The following is a 27,695-nucleotide window of genomic DNA, read 5'->3' as shown; positions in this document are numbered from 1 at the left end:
TTTGCTGCGTATTTCTGATATCTATCATTGAAAATGGAGGAGGGCCACTGGGAAGCAGAATAAGGTGGAAAATAACAAGAAAAAAATAGTAAAAACCACACTAAGGAAACAAGCAATGATAATTTCAAATAGCAGGCAGCGTGCGATTATAAGGACTGGCTGTGGCTCTCACGGTGGCCACAGTCACATCCCTTTTGGAAGGAAAAGAGTGCCTGGCATTAGAGCACGATGCTGTGCTGGTTCCTCCTGGCCCATCCTCCCCTCTCCAGCATTTGTCCATTAACCAAGAGCCCTGGCTCTGCCCTGCCTAGGCTGGCAAAATAACCCCGGACACCTATGTGCTTGACATGTGGCCAAGGAAATGTCTACCGTACCTCCAGTGGGAGGCTTGCACCAGGAGACACACTGAAGAAGAGAAAAACTGACAAGCCTGTCACACTGGCAGCACCAGTTGGTAAAGGTGGGCGGCACGCATTGTTGATGGGAATGTGCATTGCCTTGCGGAGCAATTTAACAATAGCTAATAAGGCTGGGTGCAGTAGCTCACACTATAATCCCAGCACTTTGGGAGGCTGAGGTGGGTGGATCATTTGAGCTCGTGAGTTCAAGACCAGCCTGGGCAACAGGGCAAAACCTCATCTCTAAAATACAAAAATTAGCCAGGCATGGTAGCATGCACCTGTAGTCCCACTTACTTGGGGGCCTGAGGCAGGGGGATCACCTGAGCCTTGGGAGGTCAAGGCTGCAGTGAGCCACGATCGGGCGTCTGGATGACAGAGTAAAACCATGACTCAAAAAAAAATTAAACTAGAGAAAAATACTAGTGAAGTACATGCTTTGTATAACCTTTGACTCAACAATCCCACTTTCAATTATATACTTTAGAAAAACTCTTGTGCGAACACCACAAAGATATTCAGCAAGAAGAGCAACCCCAAGGCACATAATCATCAGATTCAACAGGGTTGAAATAAAGGAGAGAATACTAAGGGCAGCCAGAGAGAAAGGTCGGGTCACCCACAAAGGGAAGCCCATCAGACTCACAGCAGATCTCTCGGCAGAAACACTACAAGCCAGAAGAGAGTGGGGGCCAATATTCAACATTCTTAAAGAAAAGAACTTTCAACCCAGAATTTCATATCCAGCCAAACTGAGCTTCAGAAGTGAAGCAAGAATAAAATCCTTTGCGAACAAGCAAGTACTCAGAGATTTTGTCACCACCAGGCCTGCTTTACAAGAGCTCCTAAAAGAGGCACTACACATAGAAAGGATCAATCAGTACCAGCCATTCCAAAATCACACTGAATGCTAAAGAGCTTCAACATAATGAAGAATCTACAACAACTAACCGGCAAAACAGCCACTTAGAATCAAAATGGCAGTATCAAATTCACACATAACAATATTAACCCTAAATGTAAATGGACTAAATGCACCAATCAAAAGACACAGACTGGCAAATTGGATAAAAATCCAAAACCCATCAGTGTGCTGTATCCAGGAAACCCATCTCACATGGAAGGATACACAAAGGCTGAAAATAAAGGGATGGAGGAAGATTTACCAAGCTAATGGAAAGCAAAAAAAAGCAGGAGTTGCAATTCTCATCTCTGATAAAATAGACTTTAAAGCAACAAAGATCAAAAGAGACAAAGAAGGCCATTACATAATGGTAAAAGGATCGATACAACAAGAAGAGCTAACGATCCTAAACATATATGGACCCAACACAGGAGCACCCAGATACATAAGGCAAGTTCTTAATGACTTACAAAAGGACTTAGACTCCCACACAATAATAGTGGGAGACTTTAACACTCCACTGTCAATACTAGACAGATCAACCAGACAGAAAATCAACAAGGATACCCAGGGCTTGAACTCAGACCTGGAGCAAGCAAACCTGGTGGACATTTACAGAACTCTCCACCCCAAATCCACAGAATACACATTCTTCTCAGCACCACATCACACCTACTCTAAAATTGACCACATAATTGGAAGTAAAGCACTGCTCAACAAATGCAAAACAACTGAAATCATAACAAACAGCCTCTCAGACCATAGTGCAATCAAGTTAGAACTCAGAATTCAGAAACCGACCCAGAACCGCACAGCTTCATGGAAACTGAACAACTGGCTCTTGAATGTTGACTGGGTAAACAACGAAATGAAGGCAGAAATAAAGAAGTTCTTCGAAACCAATGAGAACGAAGACACAACGTGCCAGAACCTCTGGGACACATTTAAAGCAGTCTCTAGAGGAAAGTATATAGCAATAAGTGCCCATATGAGGAGAATGGAGAGATCCAAAATTGACACCCTATCGTCAAAATGGAAAGAGCTGGAGGAGCAAGATCAAAAAAACTCAAAACCCAGCAGAAGACAAGAAATTACTAAGATCAGAGCTGAGCTGAAGGAGATTGAGACACGAAAAACCCTTCAAAAAATCAATAAATCCAAGAGCTGGTTTTTTGAAAAGATCAACAAAATAGACAGACCACTAGCCAGATTGATTAAAAAGAAAAGAGAGAACAACCAAATAGATGCAATAAAAAATGATAAAGGGGAAATCAACACAGATTCCACAGAAATTCAAACCATCATCAGAGAATATTACAAACAACTCTATGCACATAAACTAGTAAACCTGGAAGAAATGGATAAATTCCTGGACTCCTGTGTCCTCCCAAGCCTAAACCAGGAGGAAGCTGAAACTATGAATAGACCAATAACAAGGTCTGAAGTTGAGACAGCAATTAAGAGCCTACCTCACAAAAAAAGCCCAGGTCCAGACGGGTTCACAGCCGAATTCTACCAGACACACAAGGAGGAGCTGGTACCATTCCTTCTAAAACTATTTCAAACAATCCAAAAAGAGGGAATCCTTCCCAAATCATTTTATGAGACCAACATCATCCTGATACCAAAACCCGGCAGAGACCCAATGAGAAAAGAAAACTTCAGGCCAATATCCATGATGAACATAGATGCAAAAATCTTCAATAAAATATTGGCAAGCCGATTGCAACAGCAAATCAAAAAACTTATTCATCATGATCAAGTAGGATTCATCCCGGGGATGCAAGGCTGGTTCAACATACGCAAGTCTATCAACGTAATTCACCACATAAACAGAACCAAAAACAAAAACCACATGATTATCTCAATTGACGCAGAGAAGGCATTTGACAAAATTCAACAGCCCTTTATGTTAAAAACCCTCAATAAACTCGGTATCGATGGAACGTATCTCAAAGTAATAAAAGCTATTTATGACAAACCAACAGCCAATATCATACTGAATGGGCAAAAACTGGAAGCATTCCCTTTGAAATCTGGTACTAGACAAGGATGCCCTCTCTCACCACTCCTATTCAATATAGTACTGGAAGTTCTAGCCAGAGCAATCAGGCAAGAAAAAGAAATAAAGGGTATTCAAATAGGAAAGGTGGAAGCCAAATTGTCTCTATTTGCAGACAACATGATAGTATACCTAGAAGACCCCATCGCCTCAGCCCAAAAACTCCTGAAACTGATAAACAACTTCAGCAAAGTCTCAGGATATAAAATCAATGTGCAAAAATCACAAGCATTCGTCTACACCAATAACAGACTTAAAGAAAGCCAAATCGAGCGAACTGCCATTCGCAATTGCTACAAAAAGAATAAAATACCTTGGAATACAACTCACAAGGAACGTAAGGGACCTCTTCGAGGAGAACTACAAACCACTGCTCAACGAAATCAGAGAGGACACAAACAGATGGAGAAACATTCCATGTTCATGGTTAGGAAGAATTAATATCGTGAAAATGGCTATACTGCCCAAAGTAATTTACAGAATCAACGCTATCCCCATCAAGCTACCATTGACTTTCTTCACAGAACTGGAAAAAACCACCATGAACTTCATATGGAACCAAAAGAGAGCCTGCATAGCCAAGTCAATTCTAAGCAAAAAGAACACAGCAGGGGGCATCACACTACCGGATTTCAAACTATACTACAAGGCTACAGTAATCAAAACAGCATGGTACTGGTACCAAAACAGAGATATAGACCAATGGAACAAAACAGAGGCACCGGAGGTAACACAACATATCTACAACCATACAATCTTTGATAAACCTGACAAAAACAAGCAATGGGGAAAGGATTCCCTGTTTAACAAATGGTGTTGGGAAAACTGGCTAGCCATGTGCAGAAAGCAGAAACTGGACCCCTTCCTGACACCTTACACTAAAATTAACTCCAGATGGATTAAAGACTTAAACATAAGACCTGGCACCATAAAAACCCTAGAAGGAAATCTAGGCAAAACTATCCAGGACATAGGAGTAGGCAAGGACTTCATGAACAAAACACCAAGAGCATTGGCAACAAAAGCCAAAATAGACAAATGGGACCTAATGAAACTCCACAGCTTCTGCACGGCAAAAGAAACAGTCACTAGAGTGGATCGGCAACCAACAGAATGGGAAAAAATTTTCGCAGTCTACCCATCTGACAAAGGGCTGATATCCAGAATTTACAAACAACTCAAGCAGATTTACAGGAAAAAAACAAACAAGCCCATTCAAAAGTGGGCAAAGGATACGAACAGACACTTTACGAAAGAAGACATATATGAGGCCAACAATCATATGAAAAAATGCTCATCGTCACTGGTCATCAGAGAGATGCAAATCAAAACCACATTGAGATACCATCTCACGCCAGTTAGAATGGCGATCATTAAAAAATCTGGAGACAACAGATGCTGGAGAGGATGTGGAGAAAAAGGAACACTTTTACACTGTTGGTGGGAGTGTAAATTAGTTCAACCATTGTGGAAGACAGTGTGGCGATTCCTCAAGGCCTTAGAAATAGAAATTCCATTTGACCCAGCAATCCCATTACTGGGTATATATCCAAAAGACTATAAATCGTTCTACTATAAGGACACATGTACACGAATGTTCATTGCAGCACTGTTTACAATAGCAAAGACCTGGAATCAACCCAAATGCCCATTGATAATAGACTGGATTGGAAAAATGTGGCACATATACACCATGGAATATTATGCAGCAATCAGAAATGATGAGTTCGTGTCGTTTGTAGGGACATGGATGAATCTGGAAAACATCATCCTCAGCAAACTGACACAAGAACAGAAAATGAAACACCGCATATTCTCACTCATAGGTGGGTGATGAAAAATGAGAACACATGGACACAGAAAGGGGAGTACTAAACACTGGGGTCTATTGGGGGGAAAAGGGGAGGGCCAGTGGGAGGGGGAGGTGGGGAGGGATAGCCTGGGGAGAAATGCCAAATATGGGTGAAGGGGAGAAGAAAAGCAAAGCACACTGCCATGTGTGTACCTACGCAACTGTCTTGCATGCTCTGCTCATGTACCCCAAAACCTATAATCCAATAAAAAATTTAAAAAAAAAAAGAAAAAGAAAAAGAAAAACTCTTGTGCATGTTTGTAAAAAGACATATTCAAGAATGTTTGCTGCCATATTACTAGTATTAATTTGGCAAAAATTTTATTTAAAACCTTAATATTCAGTAGCCAAAAGAGAATACGTTATATGCAATCAATTAAATTCTTTGGAGTGATTGAAATAAATTTACTAGAGCCACATTCATCAGTATGGATAATTTCAAAAACAATAAAGGCAAATTACAAAAGTCCGCCTACAATGTATAGGCTTCTATTAATTTTTGAAAACAGATCAGTAATTCCTTAGCCCTTTCTGTGAAATCCAGAAACCTCTGAAAACCAAAAATGATTTTGGACAGCACAATCCGACCTGATCGGACTCACTTGGTGCCACCCTGAGTATCGGACACATGAACCTGTTCCCACACTCACCTCTGTTCCTGCCCTGCCCGGCCAGGGGCAGCCTCCTTGTAGCAGTGTTCCTCTTCCTGAGGCTGCCACTGCTGTCCTGTGGCCCAGTCCCTTCTGGTGCAGGCCGGGTAAGGGCCCCCCTCTGTCACCAAGCCCTGGGAACATCGCTGTCCCTTGCTCACAACTTTGCAAAAAAAGTTTCTTCCTAAGACTCTCTTCAGAAACTCCTGTGACCACACAGTAGCCTTCACGTCCTGACAGGCCCCGGGCAAAGGCTGTGATAGCCAATCCTCACGTCAGTGAGGAGGGACAGTTATGGTCTCAGCCAATCTCCCTGGGCGTGAACAAAAATATTCTTGTACCTAGAAATGTTTCTAAAATACAAAGTAAACTTGACTACAGCCAAATAAATATTTTATATTCTCTTTTCAGAAAAAAAACACCATTTGGGAAAGTATAAATTGTAAATGGTAAACTTTTCTAACATAACTTGTGTTTTCTTCTCTTTTTTTCCTTTAATGTTTTTCTAAATTATTGTACAAAGAAGATCATCTAGCTGGGTGCAGTGGCTCATGCCTGCAATACCAACACTTTTAGGAAGCCGAGGCAGGGGAATCAGTTGAGTCTAGGAGTTCAAGATCAGCCTGAGCAACATAGGGAGACCCCCGTGTCTACAAATAATTTGAAAATTAGCCTGATGTGGTGGCACACACCTGTAGACCCAGCTACTCAGGAAGCTAAGGTGGGAGGATCTCCTAAGCCCAGGCACTCGAGGGTGCAGTGGCTCATGACCATACCACTGCACTCCAGCCTGGGCAACAAAGCAAGGTGCTGTCTTAAAAAAAAAAGGGAGGAGAAGGAAAAAATCATCTTTGTGTTCCGTCTACTGATGTGTCTGACTCTCACCAGAAGATGATCTACATCTAAATTAGAGATGAAAGGGCTCTTCTGTCACCTCTGTCCTGAATTGTGGTGGGCTTCCTCCCCAGCTGAGATCTGAGGCTGGGTCTGGGCCTTGCCCTTCGCTCCCCACTCTGCGTCCTCCAACAGGTCTGCCAGCACCAAGCCCTCTGTGCCTCCACCCAGGAGATGCAGGTGGAAAGGCTGTCCAGACTGTGCTGCTCTTTTGTGTTACTGTCTTAGGGAACTGGGTTGTTTTGACTCCTAGAAAATTGGTTCTCAGGCTGTTGTAAGTTTGTGTAGATATTACTACATGTTATTTATAGACCAATCGATATTAACCAGTAAATTGCTTATCTAATAGTGTACACTTCATCAATAGCAATTATCCCAGTAAATCTTTCATCTTCAGTCAGCTGTGGGAAAATTATATTGGGAGAAACTGTAACAAGAACATAAGCATTTCTGCTTTCTATTTTCAGTCAGGAAAGAAGCCACTTTGTTAAAAGATTTACATTTCCCAAAAAAATTGAATAATTAAGATGGTGAGGCTTTTGCTTTATTTTGAATAGTTGTGATCTAGTGTGAGACATAGAAAACAAGTCCCAGAATATGAAATCATAGCAAAAGCTGAAGGCTTTTCGTATGATATGTTTTACTGTTTTTAATCATTTATGGAGTGCTTTATGTTTGCAAAGTCCTTGCAGATAATTTTATCGCACATGTAAATGTTTTATTGGTGGTGAGTATCTATATAGAGTGGGTATAAACCTTGATGGGAGCCTTTACTGTGGAATATTTCTTACTTGTTTAAAAAATATATAAGGCCGGGCATGGTGGCTCACGCCTGTAATCCAAGCACTTTGGAGGCCAAGGCCGACGGATCACCTGAGGTTGGGCATTCAAGACCAGCCCGACCAACATGGTGAAACCCCATCTTTACAAAAAAAAATTATAAAAACATAAAATATATATATATATAAATATATATATGTATCCATAATCAGATTTTTTGGTTTATATATGTTTTTGTACCCACACAAATTCTAATTGCCTTTGAGGTCCATCGAATAGATAATAAATTGAGTTCACTGGGCATTGTGTGGCATCAGAGAATTGAAAATCAGGAGATTCTATATTTACTATATTGAAAGCCTTTTTGTTTTTTCAGAAAAACCCAAAAATTTAGCTTATGCTTTAGCAGCTGTACTTAATAGGAATTTACATCTTCCATGCTTGTTGTGAAAATGCTGTATCACTTCAGCCAGCATGAATTTGGTTCCTGCATATCAAGCACTGTTCTAGGTACAGAGATGGGGTAGGGATAATCCTCTCTGAGGCTACCACTGTGTAGACAGCAGTGGACGTGCACATGGTTGGTTTCTAAAAGGCCAGGACATCAAAGCCCTGTCTGCCTGAGTTTCATTCACAAAACTTTTTTTTCATTTTTTAATTCATAAAACTCTTTTTTTTTGCTTTCACAAATAGCAGGTTTCTATATCAAAAAGAGAAAAGAAACGGGCCGGGTGTGGTGGCTCACACCTGTAATCCCAGCACTTTGGGAGGCCGAGGTGGGTGGATCATGAGGTCAAGAGATCGAGACCATCCTGGTCAACTTGGTGAAACCCCGTCTCTACTAAAAATACAAAAAATTAGCTGGGCATGGTGGTGCGTGCCTGTAACCCAGCTACTCAGGAGGCTGAGGCAGGAGAATTGCCTGAACCCAGGAGGCGGAGGTTGCAAAGAGCTGAGATCGCCCCATTGCACTCCAGCCTGGGTAACAAGAGCGAAACTCCGCCTCAAAGAAAAAAAAAAGAAACATTGAAAAACATTGCTTATATAACCACTGTTCTTTTACATTTTAGTACATGTGTATATACATATGTGTATGTATCTATACCCTACATAGTGTGCATGTATGAAGATGAATGGATATACATATTTGCATATATGCTAATGCACGAAATTCATATGCTTCTATCAGTATGTGTCTTTTTTCTTTTTTTTTTTGAGATGGAGTCTCTCTCTGTCACCTAGGCTGGAGTGCAGTGGTGCGATCTCAGCTCACTGCAACCTCTGCCTCCCAGGTTCAAGCAATTCTCCTGCCTCAGCCTCCTGAGTAGCTGGGACTACAGGCATGTGCCACCATGCCTGCTAATTTTTGTATTTTTAGTAGAGACAGGGTTTCACCATGTTGGTCAGGCTAGTCTCGAACTCCTGACCTCATGATCCGCCCATCTTGGCCTCCCAAAGTGCTGGGACTACAGGCGTGAGCCACCACATCCGGCCCCAGTTTGTGTCTTTTTATTATGTATTGTATATTTAGCATTTCTCCATATTAAAGGGTCTTTTAAAACATTTTAATAGCCACATAATCTGAAGTTGTCGTAAATAATCTTAGGATGAACTCTCTTGTGCGGACTTCTACATGTGTGATTATCTCTTTAGGGTAAATCTCTGGAGGAGAATCACGAGGGCGAAGAGTATGGCCGCTTTGGAGGCTGCTGGTAAACACCGCTCATTGCCGTTCAGAGGGCCGTGCCACGTCATGTTTTCTGCAGCACCTGAGTGTGCCTGCTCTAGTGTCTCCCTGCTTACTCTGTATCTTTTTAAAATGTTTTAATTTCTAATGTTTTAGGCTAACAATGGCATTTGCTTTTTAATACTTTACTAGTGAAGATCAACTCACTAGTAAGTTATAATTTGCATTTCTTTGATTACTGGTATGGTTTAGCATTATTTTTTTCTTGTGCTATCTTCTTGTAGTGCTTTGAACTTCCTGTCTGTTCCATAATTGTTTGTGCATGCCAAGTGCCATACTAAGGAAAGGCTTTTAGAAATTAAAAAGCAATGCATTGAATGAGGCCACTGCCCCAGAGAAGCCAAAGGAGAGACAGGAATTAAGAATAGGAAGGTTTCACCATGAGCAGGAAAGGCTCCACTGAGATCAGGTTTGAGGTCGATTTAAAGGGTACTCATCTTAACAGTGAGCAAGTGCAGGTGAGCTCTGACTGGAGGGGAGGTGGGAGAGGTGGCGTGGTGTGAGGGCTCAGTGACACGGGGCAGCCAGCTGTACCTTCATCCAGAACGATTCACTGTCATCTGTAACTCCAGGGTGGCCAGCTGAAGACTGGGCCGTCATCTGTTCTAAATCGTTGATGGAATTGTGTCTCCCATGTCCTGTGCTGTTTAGACCTGATCTAAACTTACAACCTTGATGAAATTAGGAATGCCTTTCACACAGAGGAAGCCAAATAAACTGATAAGTACCACCTGAAAAGGCCCCACTTAGCCATGGGTATTGGACACAAACAGGAGATGTATTACCATGCAAGTAAGGAAAATCGCCGTGTACAGAATTCTGTTCATTTGTTACGCCAAATGAATGGTGGTCTTTGCTGCCAAAGACCCTTCCAGAAGAAAACAGCTGAACACTTTTAGTGCAAAGGGACAACTCCAGGTTACTGGTAGGACTTTAGTATTTACAGTTCCTCTTAACTGTTCATAACTTGTTCACAGAAATGGGCAGTTTCCTTTGTCTAACCAGTACATACCCTCTTGATCTAGGACTCTGGTTTTTCTGTTGCTTTTTGTACTGCTTTCATTTGTAATAGTCAAAAACTTGACTCCTTGGACTCAAGGGAATACGATCTTGGTTTCTTTCATCCTGGGACAGCTGGTCATTGTAGTGGCAAAGGATTGTCTCGTTATCTTCATTACCCATTGTCATCCCAGAGACCCTTGATTAAGAGCTTTTAGATAAAACATGAGCAGGGTGTCATTCGGTCCGCTCCGTAGCACCAGCAGCGCTGTTGAGTGGTGTTCTGTTAGCGATCAGTTTTATATTTTCTGAAAAGGTGACACATGTTCAAATACCAAATTAACAAATAATGTGTACTTCTGTGTGATTAGATATTATGCAGCCATTATAAATCATGTCCCAAGAAAATATTTGAAGATATAAGGAAGTTTTGAGTGAAGGATACAAAACAGTATATGTTTTTAAAAAAAAAAAAAAAAGATCAGAAGGGTACATGTGAGGATACAGTAAAACAAGATCAGAAGGGTACATATGAGAATACGGTATCATTGTGCACAGTTGACTTTGTTCCTTCACTTCATTCTTGACTGCTTTGTACTATTCCACAAGGTGCACAGAGGGAGACGGCAGATGGGGGTGTTAGCTAACTCTGTGTAAGCAGCTAACCTGCCTGACAGAACTGTAAGTGTTTCACAGGTGTCCGATGTGGAATCATCTCAGCAGCACCCGCCACCCCGGCCGACTGTTTCTGCTGCATCCTCTCAGTTAGCTCATGGTAGCACCCGTTAGCACCGGCCACAGCCCAGGGCTCCTGCCTCCTACATAGTTCATATGAATTATCTCCTCCTCCTGCGCCTCCCCTCCTGTGCTAATTCAGACCCTTGTTTCTCTGTGCCTTCTTCGCTAAGCTAGCTCAGTGTCCTTTTTATTCACATAATACCCCCCAAAGAATTAGAAAACTAGGTACCCGCTCACACATTGTTAAGCTATTTAAAATGTTTTATCATAAATTTAAGTGGTTTCAAAGGATATAATTAATTTTTAGCACATAGTATGTTGCATGTGTGATTTAATTATATTTCCATCAGCACGTAGGACTGCAGATTCAGCTCATTCCGTTTTGGGAAATGTGACCCACTTGGCAGCCAGTACACATCGTAACCAGTCACTCAAACCAGGCACGTGTGATCTCAGAAGAAATCTCACTTCGTCGTGTGATCCAGATCAGCACGGCAGTGGGGTCCTGGCAGCAGTCACTCCACTCTGGATTGAGTCCTTAGAATTCGTTCTCTCCACACAAAGCGCCCTGGGTTCTTGTCCTCCCCTCCTGCCTGCCACTCTGGGGTCTGCCACTCTAGGGTCTGGCCTGTAGCTCCAGCTCCAGCTCAGCCTCACCCCCTCATGACCCTGACCCCATCCTCCAGCTGCCCCTGCTCTGCAGTGCCCTGAATGTGCTCTGCATGTGTTGGCCCATTTCCTCCTGAATTGTCAGGTGTCAGTGGCAGCAGTGTCCCCACAGGGCTGTCGGGCGTGTCCATGCTGTGCCACGTGTGCCCTCTGCCCCCTGAGGGACGGCATCCCCCTCATTCACGTGCATTGCTGTTGTTCATCGTGCAAGACTCTCCACCCCGTGCCGCCGATCTTGGTTTCTCCCACACTGGGTGTCCGTGTTTCATGAACACATGTGCATGTATGTGTTTTAACATGTAGATAATGTACAGTTGGCCCTTCATGTCTCAGGTTCCGCATCCATGGATTCTACGACCCACAGGTGGGAAACGCACTGAAGTGTGCACAGCAACCTTTCAGCTGTGGTTGGTTGAATCCATATGTGTGGAACCTGCAGATATGGGGGATCAGCCTAGGACTTGAGCAGTCATGGATTTGGTATCCCGGGGGTCCTGGAACTGGTCCCCAGCAGACAGAGGGTCTGCTGCGTGTGTTTATGCATCTGTGTGTACATACAGACAGTCCTCACCTTATGTGGTTTGACTTAAGGTTTTTCAACTTTATGATGGGGTGAAAGCGCTCCCAATTCAGTGGGAACTGTGCTGTGAGCACCCACATGGCCATTCTGTTTCTCAGTCTCAGAGAATTCAAGAAACAACATGAAATGTTCAGCACTTTGTAAAGTAGGCCTTGTGTTTTCTGATTTTTGTTGTGAGTGTGTTTAAGGTAGGCTAGGCTAGGCTGTGCTCTGACATTCAGTACGTTAGGTGCATTCACTTATTTTCTTTTTCTTTTTTTCTTTTTTGAGACAGAGTTTCGCTCTGTTGCCCAGGCTAGAGTGCAGTGGTGCGATCTTAACTCACTATAACCTCTGTCTCCCAGGTTCAAGTGATTCTCCTGCCTCAGCCTTCTGAGTAGCTGGGATTACAGGTGCTCACCACCACACCTGGCTAAGTTTTGTGTTTTTGGTGGAGCTGGGGTTTCCCGATGTTGGTCAGGCCGGTCTCGAACTCCTGACCTCAGGTGATCCACCTGGCTCAGCCTCCCAAAGTGCTGGGATTACAGGTGTGAGCCGCCACACCCGGCCTGCATTCGCTTATTTTCAACTCACGGTATTTCTAACTCCTGGTGGGTGTGGACGGAGCATCTGGGTCTGTCTTGACACACTGCTTTGTAGCCATGTGTTCTGTGTGACTGCCCTTCATGCCACATTCATCTTTGGACTCCTGTTACCTGACTAGAGTGTACCTCCTCATAGATGCTTAGAAAATGCTTCTTAAGTGAAGGAGTGACTGGGTGCTTCTGTGCCTCACAGGCCTTCGCACCGTGACTGCCACAGGTAGGTTTCTTTATTCCTGCCCCTGAAACATCAGGGGCAGTCTGCGAGCTTTCCTGTGTCTGTAGGCAGCAGTCCTGTCCTTGGAAGCTGAGAGCAGAAGCACGGCAGCCCCCCAGGCCGCTTCCAGGTCGCACTCCCTGCCCATTCCCTGTGCCCTCCTGGGCGGCCTTCCTCGGCTGCAGGGCAGATGCTCTGTGGGACCTGCTCCTGCTCCTCTCCAGAGAGCCTTCCTCCTTACCTCGCTGGGCCTCCTCTCCCCGGTACATGCTTCCCCCAAACCCACATCTCCAGGGTCTTCTGTCCTTAGCTGCAACCTGCCATCTGCACGTTTACCAGGCACTTTCACATGACTGCTCCACCATCTTAAGTCATTGGTTTTTTTTATCTTCTGTAATTTTGTGAAGCCCAGCTCATCTGCCTGCTGCATCTCCATGTCCGCCTGCCCAGGGTGGGTAGAGACATGTTTGCACCGTCCTCAGCTTTCAGCATTGGTGTTTCATTGGTTAGTTTGTGTCTGGGTCTCTCTCACCCTCTAAGGAGCAGCCCCGGTGCCCTCCCCTCTGCCGCCTTCTGCTCTCCTGCCGGGCCAGGCAACGTAGCACCTGCCCACTTACGGTCTTTAGACTGCCCCAGTCGGTCTGTACACTGCAGCTAGATTCATTTTCCAAACATTTTATTTAAAAATGCATTTCTGTTTAGAAGCACCCAGCTGCCCCCTCTTGCCTGGAACTGGCATCTCACCTTTGTGACCTGATGTTGGAAGCCTGCCCTGGCTTCTGGGACCCGGACTCTTCATTGGCCTTGTGTCCCCCGAGCCTAGCACAGTGCCTGGCCCACAGCAGGTGGTCAGTAGGTGGCCGCTGAGTGAACAGATGAGAAAATGCAGTTCCGCCAACTTTACTCATCAGCTTCTTTGTTATCCTTTCCACGAGAACTAAAACCTCAGGTTTCTCATTTGTAAAAGTGGTCATCAGCCGGGTGCAGTGGCTCATGCCTGTAATCCCAGCACTTTGGGAGGCCAAGATGGGCAGATCACCGGAGGTCAGGAATTCGAGACTAGCCTGGCCATCATGGCAAAACCCCATCTCTACTAAAAATACAAAACTTATTTTTATTTAGCCAGGCGTGGTGGCAGGCGCCTGTGGTCCCAGCTATTCCAGAGGCTGAGGCAGGAGAATTGCTTGAACCCAGGAGGCAGAACTTGCAGCGAGCCGAGATTGCCATTTTACTCCAGCCTGGGCGACAGAGACTCCACCTCAAAAAAAAAAAAAATTGTCATAGTGGCAGGCACAGTGGCTCACGCCTGTAATTCCAGCACTCTTGGAGGCCGAGGTGAGTAGATCACTTCAGCCCAGAAGTTCAGGACAAGCTGGGTAACATGGGAAACCCTATCTCTACAAAAAATACAAAAATTAGCTGAGCATGGTGACACACGCAGCCTGTAGTCCCACTACTCGGAGGCTGAGGTGAGAGGGTCACCAGAGCCCAGGAAGTCAAGCTGTGATCTCATCACTGCACTCGAACCTGGATGACAAAGTGAGACCCTGTCTCAAAAGAAAAGTCATCATAATGCCTACTTTGTAATGTTATTATGACCAAAAATAACAGCCCGTGCATTTGCACAAGTCCAGGAGGGAAAACGTACGTGGAGAGGTTACGGAAGTGCTGTGCTGCGGAGCCCAGGTGGGAGAACGGCGTTCCCTGAGCACTCACCGTGCTCCCAGCATGGTCCTGAGTAGTTTACCTGTGTTAACTGTGAATCCTCACGAGACTCACCAAGAACTACTCATACCTCAAGCTGCCACCCCTCCCCTTCTCCTCACTTTTAACAATGAGTGACTTTCCCCCAGCTTAGGAGCGAAAACAGAGTTCTGGTAGCACCTCATGGCCCTGGCCCTGGACACACGCCTGCTGAGGTCGGTGGGCAGACTGTCCTCCCCGCAGATGGCCCTTGGCCCGCATGCCCTCATGCCAGGAACCTGGAGCCAGGGGTCATCCTTCCTTCCTCATGTGTGATCAGCCTTTCTCCAGCTACAGCCTCCCCATCTGTGTTTTACACACTCAGGTGCTTGGCTAAACACAGACACTGTCTCACGTTCTATGCAGCCGCCTGCCTCTCCTCCCGACAGCCTGGTGGTGCTGACCTCCCTAGAGTGCCTGCGGCTGCCCATCTCTCTGCTTCCCTCTCCTCAGTTTCCACAGTCTTTTTAAGACAGGGTCTCACTCTGACAGTGGGCTGGAGTACAGTGTCATGATTTCACGTCACTGCAACCTCAGTCTCCGGGCTCAGACGATCCTCCCACTGCAGCCTCCCAAGTAGCTGGGACTACAGACGCGTGCTGATTTTTATTCTGTGGAGATGGGGGTTTCACCACATTGCTCTTCTCAAGTTCCTGAACAAGCAATCTGCCCGACTCGGCCTCCCAATGTGCTAGGATTACAGGCGTGAGCCACAGTGCCTGGCCTTTCCACAAATATTACTTTCATCTGACTCCAGTCCGGCCAGCTCTTAACAAAGCTGCTAATAGCTTTTCCTGGAACCTGGCAGGTGTTGAGTTCCCCTGCAGCTGCCTCCTGGAGACGTCCGCTCACTGACCCTCTGGACTAATACACGTCTGTTTCTGCCACTCTGCACCAGCGATTTAAGTAATGACTAATTCACCATCATCAGCCATGAAGGAACGAAACGGAAAACACGTGGCAAATACCAGCCCACTGTTCCGTTGTCACAACATGCAGTATACATAAAGCTCCTGTCACTGCAGAGGCATCTCTGCTCCTGTGCCTTGTCCTCAGGTGTCAGTCACAAGCCACTCACAGGCTGAAGTCACCCACAGTCCTCCTTGAAGTCAGAAGAAGTAAACTACTGACCCATGGGGGCCTGGACCTGGGATCCACGAGCTTTCTCCTTCAAAGGCCACAGAGTGAACCTTGTAGACGTCCTGGCCAGATGGCAGCTGCGGCACCTTCTCAGCTCTGCTGTGGATGCCCAGCTCTTCCATGGTAGCACCAAACCTTCCTGCCACGCACACACGCAGGAGGCTGCGCTCTGCGCTCCTGTGAGCTCTGCCTGCCAACTCAGGCAGTTAGTGGGGGCGGGGCGCCCACAGGATGTACACAGATTGCCAGCAGCAGGCCTGGCTGCTGGAACGTCCTCCTGTTAGCTTTGCTCACATCTACACAGGCGCCTTAAGTTCACCCCATCAGTGCAGGGAGACTGGTGCCTTCAAATGTGGTGATGACGCCACTCTGCCATGGCCCGTGCTCTTGGAAGCCTGCAAAGGCCAGCACCCCCGACCCGCCTCTGCCTCACCTCCCTGGTGCCACCCTGTCCTCGCCCGCTTCTCCAACCTCGCCTCATCCTCATCTGCTCGGCACCCTCTCCACGGCCTTCGTCAGGTCCCCGGTTCTCACTGCATCCCCTTGGCCCTGCACCTGCACTTTGCCCCAGGCTGCCCGAGCCTGCTCTCACCAGGCTTTGCACACACTCTGTCTTCTAGGGTCTCTACCCCTCCCCGCCTCCCTGCTTAACTCCTGTCTGTCCTCACTGTAGGTCATGTCCTGAGGGAAGAGGGCCCCAGCCTCTAGCAGGAAAGGCCAGAGCCTCAGGCCTAGGGAACCGGGAAGGGAGCAGTTATTAGTTGCCCTGGATACAGGCTCTGCCGAGATGCGTATATAGAACCGGTTCAGACTTGGCACTGTGTCTTTCCCTCTCACTCTTTCACATTTGCAATTCAAAGAGAATATACATAGCCATTTGTATTATATAAAGTGATTATTGCATTGAACTTAGACTAGAGAAGGCAGTTGGAGATGGTTTTAGTAAATTATCTTAACCAATCTAAAAATATTTCTGAACTGTCAACCAGAACACAGAACGCCTGTGTTATGGGACGTTCTTCGCTGTAGTGTGGACAGTTCTGGGGAGCGTGGCACCAGCTTGATCTTCACCGTCCATCAGTGGTACTCAGACTTGGGCTAGTGGCCACGCACCAGCTAGTGAAGAAAGCCACAGACTCCAGTGCATGTGTGGGGCTGCTTCAGAGCTGAAGAGCCAACTGTACTATGTATGCACTGGTCTTATTTCCAAAAAAAAGCTACAAGATACATTTTCAGAAACCTCATTTGGGTTGTCCTGCTAATATTTGCTGATTGCTGGTCGGTGCCGTGGAGGCCAGTACTCACGGTGAGGCTGTGGCAGGTACAGTGAAGGCAGAAACTGAGAGAGACGGTGGGCACGCCCACCTGACAGTGAGACGCATGCCAGTTAGTGCTGAAAACCGCACCGACGACACCCAGTGCTGCAGGATGTGCCGGCCCCACGGGACCTCACTGCTGGGGGGAAGGCAGGATGGTGCGGCCGCTTAGGAATGCAGCGTGGTGGCTTCCTCAAGCACTAAACAGACTCCCACATACAACCCAGCAATCTGGTTACTGCATTAGGCTCCTGGATATTTCTGCCAGTCATGCTGAATGCTCATATCCGCACAAGAATCTACCCAAAGATGTTGATAGCAGTTTTATCCATAGTTGCCAAAAAGTAGACAAAACCCAGAGGTCCTTCCGAAGGTCAGCGGATACACGAACTGGTGATCTGGATAGTGGAATGTTCAGCAGCCGCTGAGGAGACCCGGAGGAGCTGAGGTGCCTGCGGCCCGGAGACAGCTGGCGGCTTGTGACAGGTCGCACAGCTAGCGGTCATAGAGCCTGACCTGTCTGATGCCCCGGGCCTGCACCAGTTCCTTCCCTCACATGTGGTTCACTGGGCATGCACACGCCGACTCTGGATTTACGTCGTGACAGTTGGGAATGCGTAGCAGCATGGTCCACACTTCAATGTCTGCCTCGTGCCCGGCACCGTGCTCAGCACTTCCATAGACCTTATCTAATGGTCACATCTGTGAGGTGGGACAGATGACCCCCACTCTGTAAACGCAGCCATCGCTGAGCCTGCGGTGTGAGTGTCAGAGCCCCGGAAGACACAAGCCCCCCTCTCCTGCCTGCGGCACAGCCCCCACTGCAGCTGGAATTCATAGCAAGTCCTTAGCTCCCGCCTGGGGACACCCAAGTAAAGGACAGCAGAGCAACTTCAGGGCAAAGCTGAGCTCGTTTCCCTCCCAGGCGCTTCATGAGCAGGGCCCGAGTTTCCTGTGTCCTGGCGTGGAGTGCAGGAGGTGCAGAGAGGGTGTGGCACGTGTGTGAGTTAGGGTGCAGAAGCGTGTGGCAGGCCCGACCACACGTTTTTAAAATACACAAACTCTTAAACTTCTTGTCAGAGAAGCGCTTGGCATGCACATAAAATCACTGAGTGAATTCTTGAGAAACATATTGTCTGTCTGTGTCCCTCGCTGAGTCATACCGCTAATGAGTGCCCAGACACAGCATTCATTCACCAACCTCCCCACCAGCCTTGCGGCCTCTGCCAGGCAGGAGGTACTTAAAGCCTGGTTACCGACTGGCTACAGAAACGAGGACATCTACAGGGTTCGAAGACAGTGCCTGTTACGTTGAGAAAAGACAGTGAGCATCCATCCACTTTGAGCTTCTTAGAAGGTTTAAACATTCTGATCTTATTTGCCCATTCATTTGCCTAATGGCCCTCCCTTCTCTCTTGCATAAGGGCGGGGGTAAACACAAGAGTCTGCAGGAACCCGCCAGTTTGTCGGTAGCAGCCCGCCTTCCCGCGGTGGAAGCGTAATGTTTACGGGTGGGAACGTCCGCTGTGCATTGCCACATGGGCCTGGAACATGTTGTGTTCACATAGTTCATTGATTTTTTTCATATTGATAAATTAGAATCATGAACATATAGAGCCTTTTAGAGTCAAATGCAGATCGTACAGATGCAAATAAATATATCCAACACAGCATCAAATTTATTGATTTAAATTGACAGAAATCACAAGATAATCTTGCTAACAAGGAAAGCAGTCACATAGATTGAGAGATGTGGGGAGCTTTCCAGTAAGAAGCCCCTCCCAACGTTCTATCAGTTGTTAAATTTTCATGCTTTTATGATTTAATCACCTTGAACTGTGTCTCACGCTTGGCTCTCTCATTGCCTAATTACACGTGCAATGTTGACAAATGGCATTCCCTCCATGCCGCGAGCACACTGACCTTGTCGTGGTTACTTATGGCTGGCTGGGACTGCCTGCAGCAGGGTGAGCGGCTGTGTCCAGCGGCCGTGCGTTCATGTCTGTATTCTCCCATGCCTTGCGTGTGCGTTTGGTCACGTGTCTGCCCTGTCTTGCAGAGCTGCAGAAACTGGAGGGCGGCAGTGGACCTCTGCGGACGCCTCCTCACCGCCCACGGCCAGGGCTACGGCAAGAGCGGGCTACCCACCAGCCACACGACAGACTCACTGCAGGTTAGAATACCTTTCAGGGGCTGTCGCTTAATCTGGCTCATCATAGTGTGGGGACACGGCCTTTCATGCCAATAACAAAACGTATATTTTCATATCCTACTTCTTTCTCTCCTAAGTCTACTGTATGTACCATACTCGGGCACTGGAATTCTCACTGTGCACTGTCAGGACACCTGTGTGTGCCCCAGAAGCACACTGACAGGTGCTCACACTCAGTCTCATGGCGGGACTAGCGTGGCTTTGGGTCAGCAGGTGGGTTCGCCTCACGACTGGCAGCAGTGGCTGGCGGTCTGAGCCTGTGGGAAACGGTGCAGGAGCAGCTGGCTCTGTATACCCAAGGACAGAGGTCCACGTGCCATGGGTTGGCTCGTCTTGGTATAATATCACTTGCTCTGAAATTTAAAAAAAGAAAAAGGAATGCACAAAATAGATTCATGAACCAAAGGAAACTCATAAGAAGGAACAGCCGCAAATGTTGATAAATTCTTACTTTCCCTGGGGAGTTTTTAATTGCTGTTCTAGTTTATGTGGGAATCCTCCGGGAATCATCAGGTCCTTGAGAACCGCGAGGAGCTTTTGAAAGGAGCGGCTCTGGGGGGCCCTGACAGTTTAGCTATTTTCAGCAGGCTCCTTCTCCTTCTCCCTCTTCCCCAAGAGCTGACGAGAAGAGCCGCTCCAGCTTTAAACGTACTTCCCCCCATCACCTGTCCATCATTGGTTTGCTAAACCCTGACCGTTTGTGTAGCGTTTCTCCCACCACCGCCCGCAGTTCAAGCTCTCATTGCAGCGTTGCGTCAGCCTCCTATAGGAACTTACCTCAGGTTTCTTTATTCACATTCATTCCATAAACTACCTCCAAAAAAGTCTTAAATCACAGTTTTGATCATCTTACTTTCCTGCTCAGAAACTATGCCCAGCACCGTGGCATGTGACTGAAGTCCCAGCCACTGGGGAGACCAACGTGGGAGGGTCACTTGGGCCTGGAGTTCCAGGCTGTGGCACACTTGGTTGATCAGGTGTCGGCACTGACCCAACCCCAATATGATGACCTCCCAGGATCCAGGGACCACCAGGCTGCCTAAGGAGGGTGAACCAGCCTCCTTACACACGTAATCTGAAAATGCTGAAGTCCCAGAGGCAGAGTAGACGGTGGTTGCCAGGGCTGGGGGTCGGGGGGAGGGCAGGCGAGGTCTACACTAGGAGCCAGGCTGAAACGGAGCTAGTCAAGAGCTGGATGGCTTCCCATTGCCTCCCATGCGAAATCTCGTCTTCCCTTGTTGTGTGCAGACCCTCAGACCATGACAAGATATGTATACACTGTGGAATGGCTAAAGCACATGCGTTGTCTCACATGCTGTGTGTGTGTAGTGATTTTTAGTATACAGTACAGCGTTTGTAACTATGGTCACCAGGTCTACAGTGGATCTCTTGAGCTTATTCCTCCTGTCTCACTGAATTTTGTTTCCTTTAACTAACATCTCTCAAACCTCCCCTGCCTGCCCCGCTCCCCACCTCGGCCACGGCACCCGCCATCTACTCTGCCTCTGTGAGTTCAGCGTTTTCAGATTCCGCATGTAAGTGGGATCATGCAGTGTTTGTCTTTCTGTGCCTGGCTTGTTTCATCTAATGTCACGTCCCCCAAGCTCACCCACATCAATCCACATCACAAACGACAGGACTTCCTCCGTGAAAGCTGAGTGTGATTCCACTGTATGGCATGCCTCATTCCTTTATCCCTCCGTCCTCAGTAGACACTTGGTGAAATTCATTCTTCTCCTCAGTAAAGTCAGATCAAATTAGGTCATTTCTAAGAAACCCCTTTGAATCCTAAAAGTCTCTGGCTCTGCAGCTCTCTAATGCAAATTCCCCCCATTTTCCCAGATGCTGTCAGAGCACACTGTGCCCTCAGAAGTTGCATTCCGTCCACTCTGTGCCTTTGTCCTGAGGTTCCCTGAACCAGCAGAGCCTTCCGTAGCCTGTGGCCATTTGAAATTCCACAGCCCTGAGAGCTGCCTTCAAAGGCAGCCAGCCCTGGCTTCCCTCCTTCCTGCTCCCATTGCCCCCCCCCGCCCCGCCCCCAGCTAGGTGGCACATTCCTTTGGTGCCTTTTCATCTTCATGACATGTAGCATAGTGCTTTGCATGCACACCTGCTCAATAAGCACTGTTTACTTATTGAGTAAACAATTACATAAAATCATTCACATTGTTATTAAGCTCAATAGTAATTTTTTTTTTTTTTTTGGAGACAGGGTCTCACTATGTTGCCCAGGCTGGACTTGAACTCCAGGCTCAAGCAATCCTCCCACCTCAGCCTCTTGAGTAGCTGGAACTGCAGGCATGTGCCAGCCTCAAGAATAATTTTTTAAACACAATTGTGTAAATACGCAAAGAAAGAAAGTTAGGTTAGCCTTTATTTTAATATTTGAGAAATTAACCTCTAACACCCGCTTCATAAGGAATAGGAATTTCTGAACTGGACATGTGTAGATAACCTCTTATTTCCATCATGTTTTGTGTTTTTAGCTTTGGTTTGTGAGGCTGGCGCTGCTAGTGAAGTTGGGCCTCTTCCAGAATGCTGAGATGGAATTTGAACCCTTTGGAAACCTTGATCAGCCAGATCTTTATTACGAGTACTACCCGCACGTGTACCCTGGGCGCAGGGGTAAGGCCGTGGTGTTTCATGTTTGTGCGTTTGTATGTGCTTCGCTCTGGTTTGCTTTGGTTTATATATAATTTGGTAGCCGCAGTTTTCCTTATTTATCCAGTCTTGAAAAAGCAATTAAGTACCCAGCAACAAGCCTTGGCTTAGGGAATGCTGCCACTCAGATTTCTAATGCCCTGACCTGGAGGCGCTCCGTGGTACGTCCGTTTGAACGTTCAGCAGCCATTTGTCCCTCACCTGCTCTGTCAAGGCAGCACGATTCGGTGCAGGGGCCGGGTGGTCGACTCCCAAGCTGCACTCCGTAGCGAAGAGCCATCCCATATCGGGGCCTAATGTGCAGAGACGCAGCACGGTGACACCAAACGCACCCAGCCATGTGGCGCACGCCCTGACATTTTTCATTTGTCTCTATTCTGATGTAATTTATTTTAAAAATCTGCTTGTAGCTCATCCTTTGGGTCACAGTCACAACCGTTGTTTGGAAAACACTGGGCTACAGCATAGGGCCGTTCTAGGAGGATGACAAGAAAGAGACAGTTGGGAAGGGAGAGGGCGGGTCGTAGCGAGCCGTGTGCAGCGCTGTAGCCTTGTGCAATGCACGTCTCTCAGTGGAGAACCTTGCAAATATGTTTGAAAGCTCTCGTATGTTGTTCTTAAATAGAAAACAGTCCTGGCAGGTGTCTCGTGAGGGCAGTGTAAGCAGCTGTTGAAAGGCCAGGCTCTGCTGTCAGGCATCCCCAGTTACATCCTGGTTCCCCCATTGACGGTAGCCTTGGGGGCGTGATGTGACATCTCTGTGTCCCAGCGTCCTTATTGGTAAAACAGAGATGACAGTCCTCCTTGCGTCCTGGGGTGTCATGGAAGATTAAATGATGCCGTGTGTAAGCTGATTAGAATAGTGCTGCTGTCTAGTACCAGCTGTATTTGCTGGTTTTCTTACTCTCTTCCGGATCGATCAGCGGCGGGAAGGTCTCGTGCCGCCGCGTGCTGCAGGCTCCGTTGTCAGCATTCGTTGGCTGCGGCAGTGAGCTACAGAGAATGGCCCTGGTTGTCAGGGAACGCAGAGCCAGATTGGAGCAGAAAGTCTTTAAAACCGGCAGCACGAGAGATGCAATGCAAAGGCCTGATTAATGGTAAAATAGTAATTCCTGTAGAATCTCGGGAGGTTTCAATACAGATTCTGTTTAAATTGCTTGATACTAGTAGGTAAGTAGATGAACTCAAAGGCTGGAAGTGAAAACAAATCTTTCCACTTCTTTGTGTGTGTTTTTCCTTAAAACTCCGCTGTGTTTCTGGGGAGGGTACAGGAAGGGATGCAGACCCCGGCTTTCTTTATTCTCAAAACTCCGCTCTGTTTCTGGGTACAGGAAGGAATGCAGACCCCAGCTTTCTTCATTCTCAAAACTCCGCTCAGTTTCCGGGGAGGGTACAGGAAGGAGTGCAGACCCTGGCTTTCTTTGTTCTCTGTGCTCTGACCTTCATCATCTTTACCTTTCTCCAAGTAGGGCATTGGCCCGTATTACTCTGAGTTATCCCGGAATTGATAGAGATTTTTATCATTTCTTAGTATAAAGTGTTTTTGGCCTTTAGTCTTACTGGTATTAAAATTGTTTCTTCCTCTGACTAAGGGAATTTGCCCCTTGTAGAAAAGGAAAAATGGAAAGGGTAAGTTTTAGTAGCTAACATAGGGCATACATCAAAGACACTGTCTTATTGGGGCTGGCTTGATTTCATGGAAGTGAACTGACCAAGCGAGGTAGCCACAGAGTCGTGAAGGACCAGTAACACTGCTGTCACTCTCGGCCTTAGGACTCTGTGTCATTCAGGGACACAGACTTCAGACCTTAATGTGTGACGCTTCCTTCCCACCCACCGGCCTGTCCAGTCCCGCTAGCCTTCCACATGACCAAGAGGAACAGGCCGAAGCCAGGGCCACGTGAAGGTGCATGTTCAGGAGCCCTGTCTGCCGTGGCGTGGCCAACAGGTGGAGGAAGTGGGGCCAGGTGGGTCTTGGGTTCTCACTGGCGTTGCTGGCCGAGTGGACTTCTGTCCCCAGGAGTCTGGCTTTTGCTGCCATGAGTTGGATCAAGATGTCTTTACTTCTTCCCTGAAGTATCACTTCTCCCACCCTCCAGCCGGGAAGCTGCCTGGTAGTCCCGAGCTCTGTCCCCAAGGAGCAGGGTTGTATCCGTCCTCTCTCCCCAGCAGTAAGTCTCATCTACCTCCTCCCAGCGTTTCATCCAGTCCACGTGTGGGTGGTTCCCACATCCACTCATGAATTTGAAGAGATACAGCCGTTGCTGGTTATTCAAGGGTACTTTTCTGTCTTATAAATTAGCTGGGCTCCTGATTCTTCATGTCCCTTTCTTGTCTCCACTTCGTTGCCTTTCGAGGGTCATCCTTTCCATGTAAGACCAAATTTCCAGTCCAAAAAGAGTGGGGAGCTGTCACTTGATAGGTTGTGAGGAGAAGGTGGAAAGGTTAAAGGCATGGTTAATTGGGGGAGTTTGAAAGTGTTTCTATTTAAGCAGTTATGCCTGGTAGCTATCATAGTCAAGAAACAGCTGTTTTCGTATTTCTTATAAGGATCAGCTTTGTTTTCCCCCAGCCCAAATAAAACCATTTCTTCCCCCTCAGCCTGACTGTAGGCTGAGCATCTCCTCCGACCCCGCCTTTCCCACGTGATTCATAGTCCTGGGAAGGGGCTGGACACAGGTCTGTGGGACTCTGCCCGGGCCTCGGCCTGGAACTTCACAGCTGATATTTTAGGCATTTTTTCTTCTGCTAACAGGAGTCTCAGGGCCTTGAACACACAGGCCTTAACTGAAACCACCAGACAGCCTGAAGCGCAGAGCTGCGCCAAGCTCTGGTTCCTTTTTCTACTGAGGGCCCTGTGAATTATAGACTCAGAGTGACCATTGTTACCTCACCTGCTTCTCACTTGATGACAGGTGGTTAAGAATGAGTGTGACTGAAAAGCAGATATTTCCTATAGTGAGTGACCAAATAAAAACCTCCAGCTTGACTGGGCATGGTGGCTAATGCCTGTAATTCCAGCACTTTGGGGGCCCGCAGTGGGCAGATCACTTGAGGCCAGAAGTTTGAGACCAACCTGGCCAGCATGGTGAAACCCCGTCTCTACTAAAAACATAGAAAATTAGCCAGGCGTGGTGGTGCACACGTGTAATGCCAGCTACTTGGGAGGCTGAGGCATGAGAATCCCTCGAACCCAGAAGGCGGAGGTTGTAGTGAGCCAAGATTGCACCACTGCACTCCAGCCTGGGCAACAGAGCAAGACTCCGTCTCACAAAAGAACAGCTCTGCCTCCCGTTGGTCTCTGACCTACCTTTAGTCACTGGGGTGCCCAGCCTCACCTTATGGGTCCTGTTTGACAATGTCCTGAAGATTCCGTGGCCCTGTTTACCCATCTCTAAGGAGAGAATTTTGATGGAAATGACACTGAGTTTCCTTTAAGATAAAGAATAAAAATCCACGGGTTCAGGTAGAGAACTACCTATCATCATTCCTTTTCACTTTGAGGACATGTTTTCCTAAGGATGTGCAGTTGAGCCCGGAAAACATGCTTTGATTCTGCCTGAAATTAAATTGCATTGGTAAATGGATAGAGAAGATAGCAGCTACGCATCATTAAGCAGCTAATTTAAATTATGAGATAGACATACATCCTACGTATATATTTTAGCGAAAGTGTATTACCATTCATTCTCAGAAATATGCTGGATGTTTACTCACTTTTCTTCCCATTTTGTAGTGTAACAAAGCATAAATGTAAGATTGTGATTCATTCACTTCATTTTAGCTTGCAATATATAAGCAAACCACGTTGTTAAAATGTGCTTTAAAAGGATGTCATAATGATAGAAACAACTTTTATGAATGAGCTTTAATATATTTCATGTAAATATTGGGTGTAATTTTTGCCCATTCAGAATATTCATAACAAGACATGTAATGAATCGTGTGTAAAAATCATGAAGGTTTTTTTTTTAAAAAAATTCAACCAAGAAAGGAACAGTATTATGGTTGATGTGTTTGTCATTTCTAGCAATTTCAGCCACCTCCAAAGCCCACCCCATTTCTGACCCTGGCACTGTCTTTCACTTGGTTGTTTGGACGCTCCCTCCTATGTACAGCTCCACGCCCTTGGAGCTGAGGTCTGGATGGTTCTGGGTGGGACCCCCAAAGCTACAGGAAGCCAGGTAGCACTGCTGCTTACCTGAGCGTCCTCTCTATTTCCTTCCTTGCTCCTCAATCTCCACCCTCTTTTCCTGTTCCTCTTCTACTGCACTCATTGTTTCTTCTCCTCTCAAACCACACATCTCTCCCTAGCACCCAGGGCCCAGCTCCATCCCTCCCTAGCTCCATCCCTCCCTACCTGCATCCCTCCCTAGCTCCATCCCTCCCTACCTGCATCCCTCCCTAGCTCCATCCCTCCCTAGCTTCATCCCTCCCTAGCTCCATCCTCCCTAGCTCCATCCCTCCCTAGCTCCATCCCTCCCTACCTGCATCCCTCCCTATTTCCATCCCTCCCTACCTGCATCCCTCCCTAGCTACATCCCTCCAAAGCGCCATCCCTCCAGAGCTCCATCCCTCCCTAGCTACATCCCTCCCTAGCTACATCCCTCCCTACCTGCATCCGTCCCTAGCTCCATCCCTCCCTACCTACATCTATCCCTAGCTTCATCCCTCCCTACCTGCATCCCTCCCTAGCTCCATCCCTCCCTAGTTCCATCCCTCCCTAGCTGCATCCCTCCCTACCTGCATCCCTCCCTAGCTCCATCCCTCCCTAGCTCCATCCCTCCCTACCTACATCTGTCCCTAGCTCCATCCCTCCCTACCTGCATCTCTCCCTAGCTCCATCCCTCCCTAGCGCCATCCCTCCCTACCTGCATCCATCCTTAGCTCCATCCCTCCCTAGCTCCATCCCTCCCTAGCGCCATCCCTCCCTAGCTCCATCCCTCCCTAGCTCCATCCCTCCCTAGCGCCATCCCTCCCTACCTGCATCCATCCCTAGCTCCATCCCTCCCTAGTTCCATCCCTCCCTAGCTGCATCCCTCCCTAGCTCCATCCCTCCCTACCTACATCTGTCCCTAGCTCCATCCCTCCCTAGCTCCATCCCTCCCTACCTGCATCGCTCCCTAGCTCCATCCCTCCCTAGCTCCATCCCTCCCTAGCTCCATCCCTCCCTACCTGCATCCCTCCCTAGCTCCATCCCTCCCTACCTGCATCCCTCCCTAGCTACATCCCTCCAAAGCTCCATCCCTCCAGAGCTCCATCCCTCCCTAGCTCCATCCCTCCCTACCTACATGTCCCTAGCTCCATCCCTCCCTACCTGCATCCCTCCCTAGCTCCATCCCTCCCTAGCTCCATCACTCCCTACCTGCATCCATCCCTAGCTCCACCCCTCCCTAGCTCCATCCCTTCCTACCTGTATCCCTCCCTAGCTCTATCCCTCCCTAGCTTCATCCCTCCCTACCTTCATCCCTCCCTAGCTCCATCCCTCCCTAGCTCCATCACTCCCTACCTGCATCCATCCCTAGCTCCATCCCTCCCTACCTGCATGCCCC

The 27,695-nt window shown here is 47.4% G+C and overlaps 1 protein-coding gene across 4 annotated transcripts in view; it reads left to right on the top strand.

Annotated features, from left to right (window-relative positions):
• Nucleotides 1-27,695, top strand: part of TRAPPC12 (trafficking protein particle complex subunit 12) — a 107,295-nt gene that overhangs the window by 28,049 nt on the left and 51,551 nt on the right. For 2 of the 4 annotated variants that reach the window (XM_008981200.3, XM_002758058.5), the window contains exons 4-5: nucleotides 19,330-19,443; nucleotides 21,969-22,107. The exons of 1 other annotated variant lie outside the window; for it this stretch is intronic. In XM_008981200.3, coding sequence (XP_008979448.1) covers nucleotides 19,330-19,443; nucleotides 21,969-22,107 — 253 coding nt within the window. The remainder of the gene's footprint in view (nucleotides 1-19,329; nucleotides 19,444-21,968; nucleotides 22,108-27,695) is intronic. One more of the 4 variants, XM_008981201.4, reaches the window with a different exon arrangement.

This window comes from Callithrix jacchus, chromosome 14, assembly GCF_049354715.1.
Source record: "Callithrix jacchus isolate 240 chromosome 14, calJac240_pri, whole genome shotgun sequence".
NCBI classification, from domain to species: domain Eukaryota; kingdom Metazoa; phylum Chordata; class Mammalia; order Primates; family Cebidae; genus Callithrix; species Callithrix jacchus.
The sequence above is the reverse complement of the archived record's forward strand: the minus strand, read 5'-3'. Positions and strand labels throughout refer to the sequence as shown.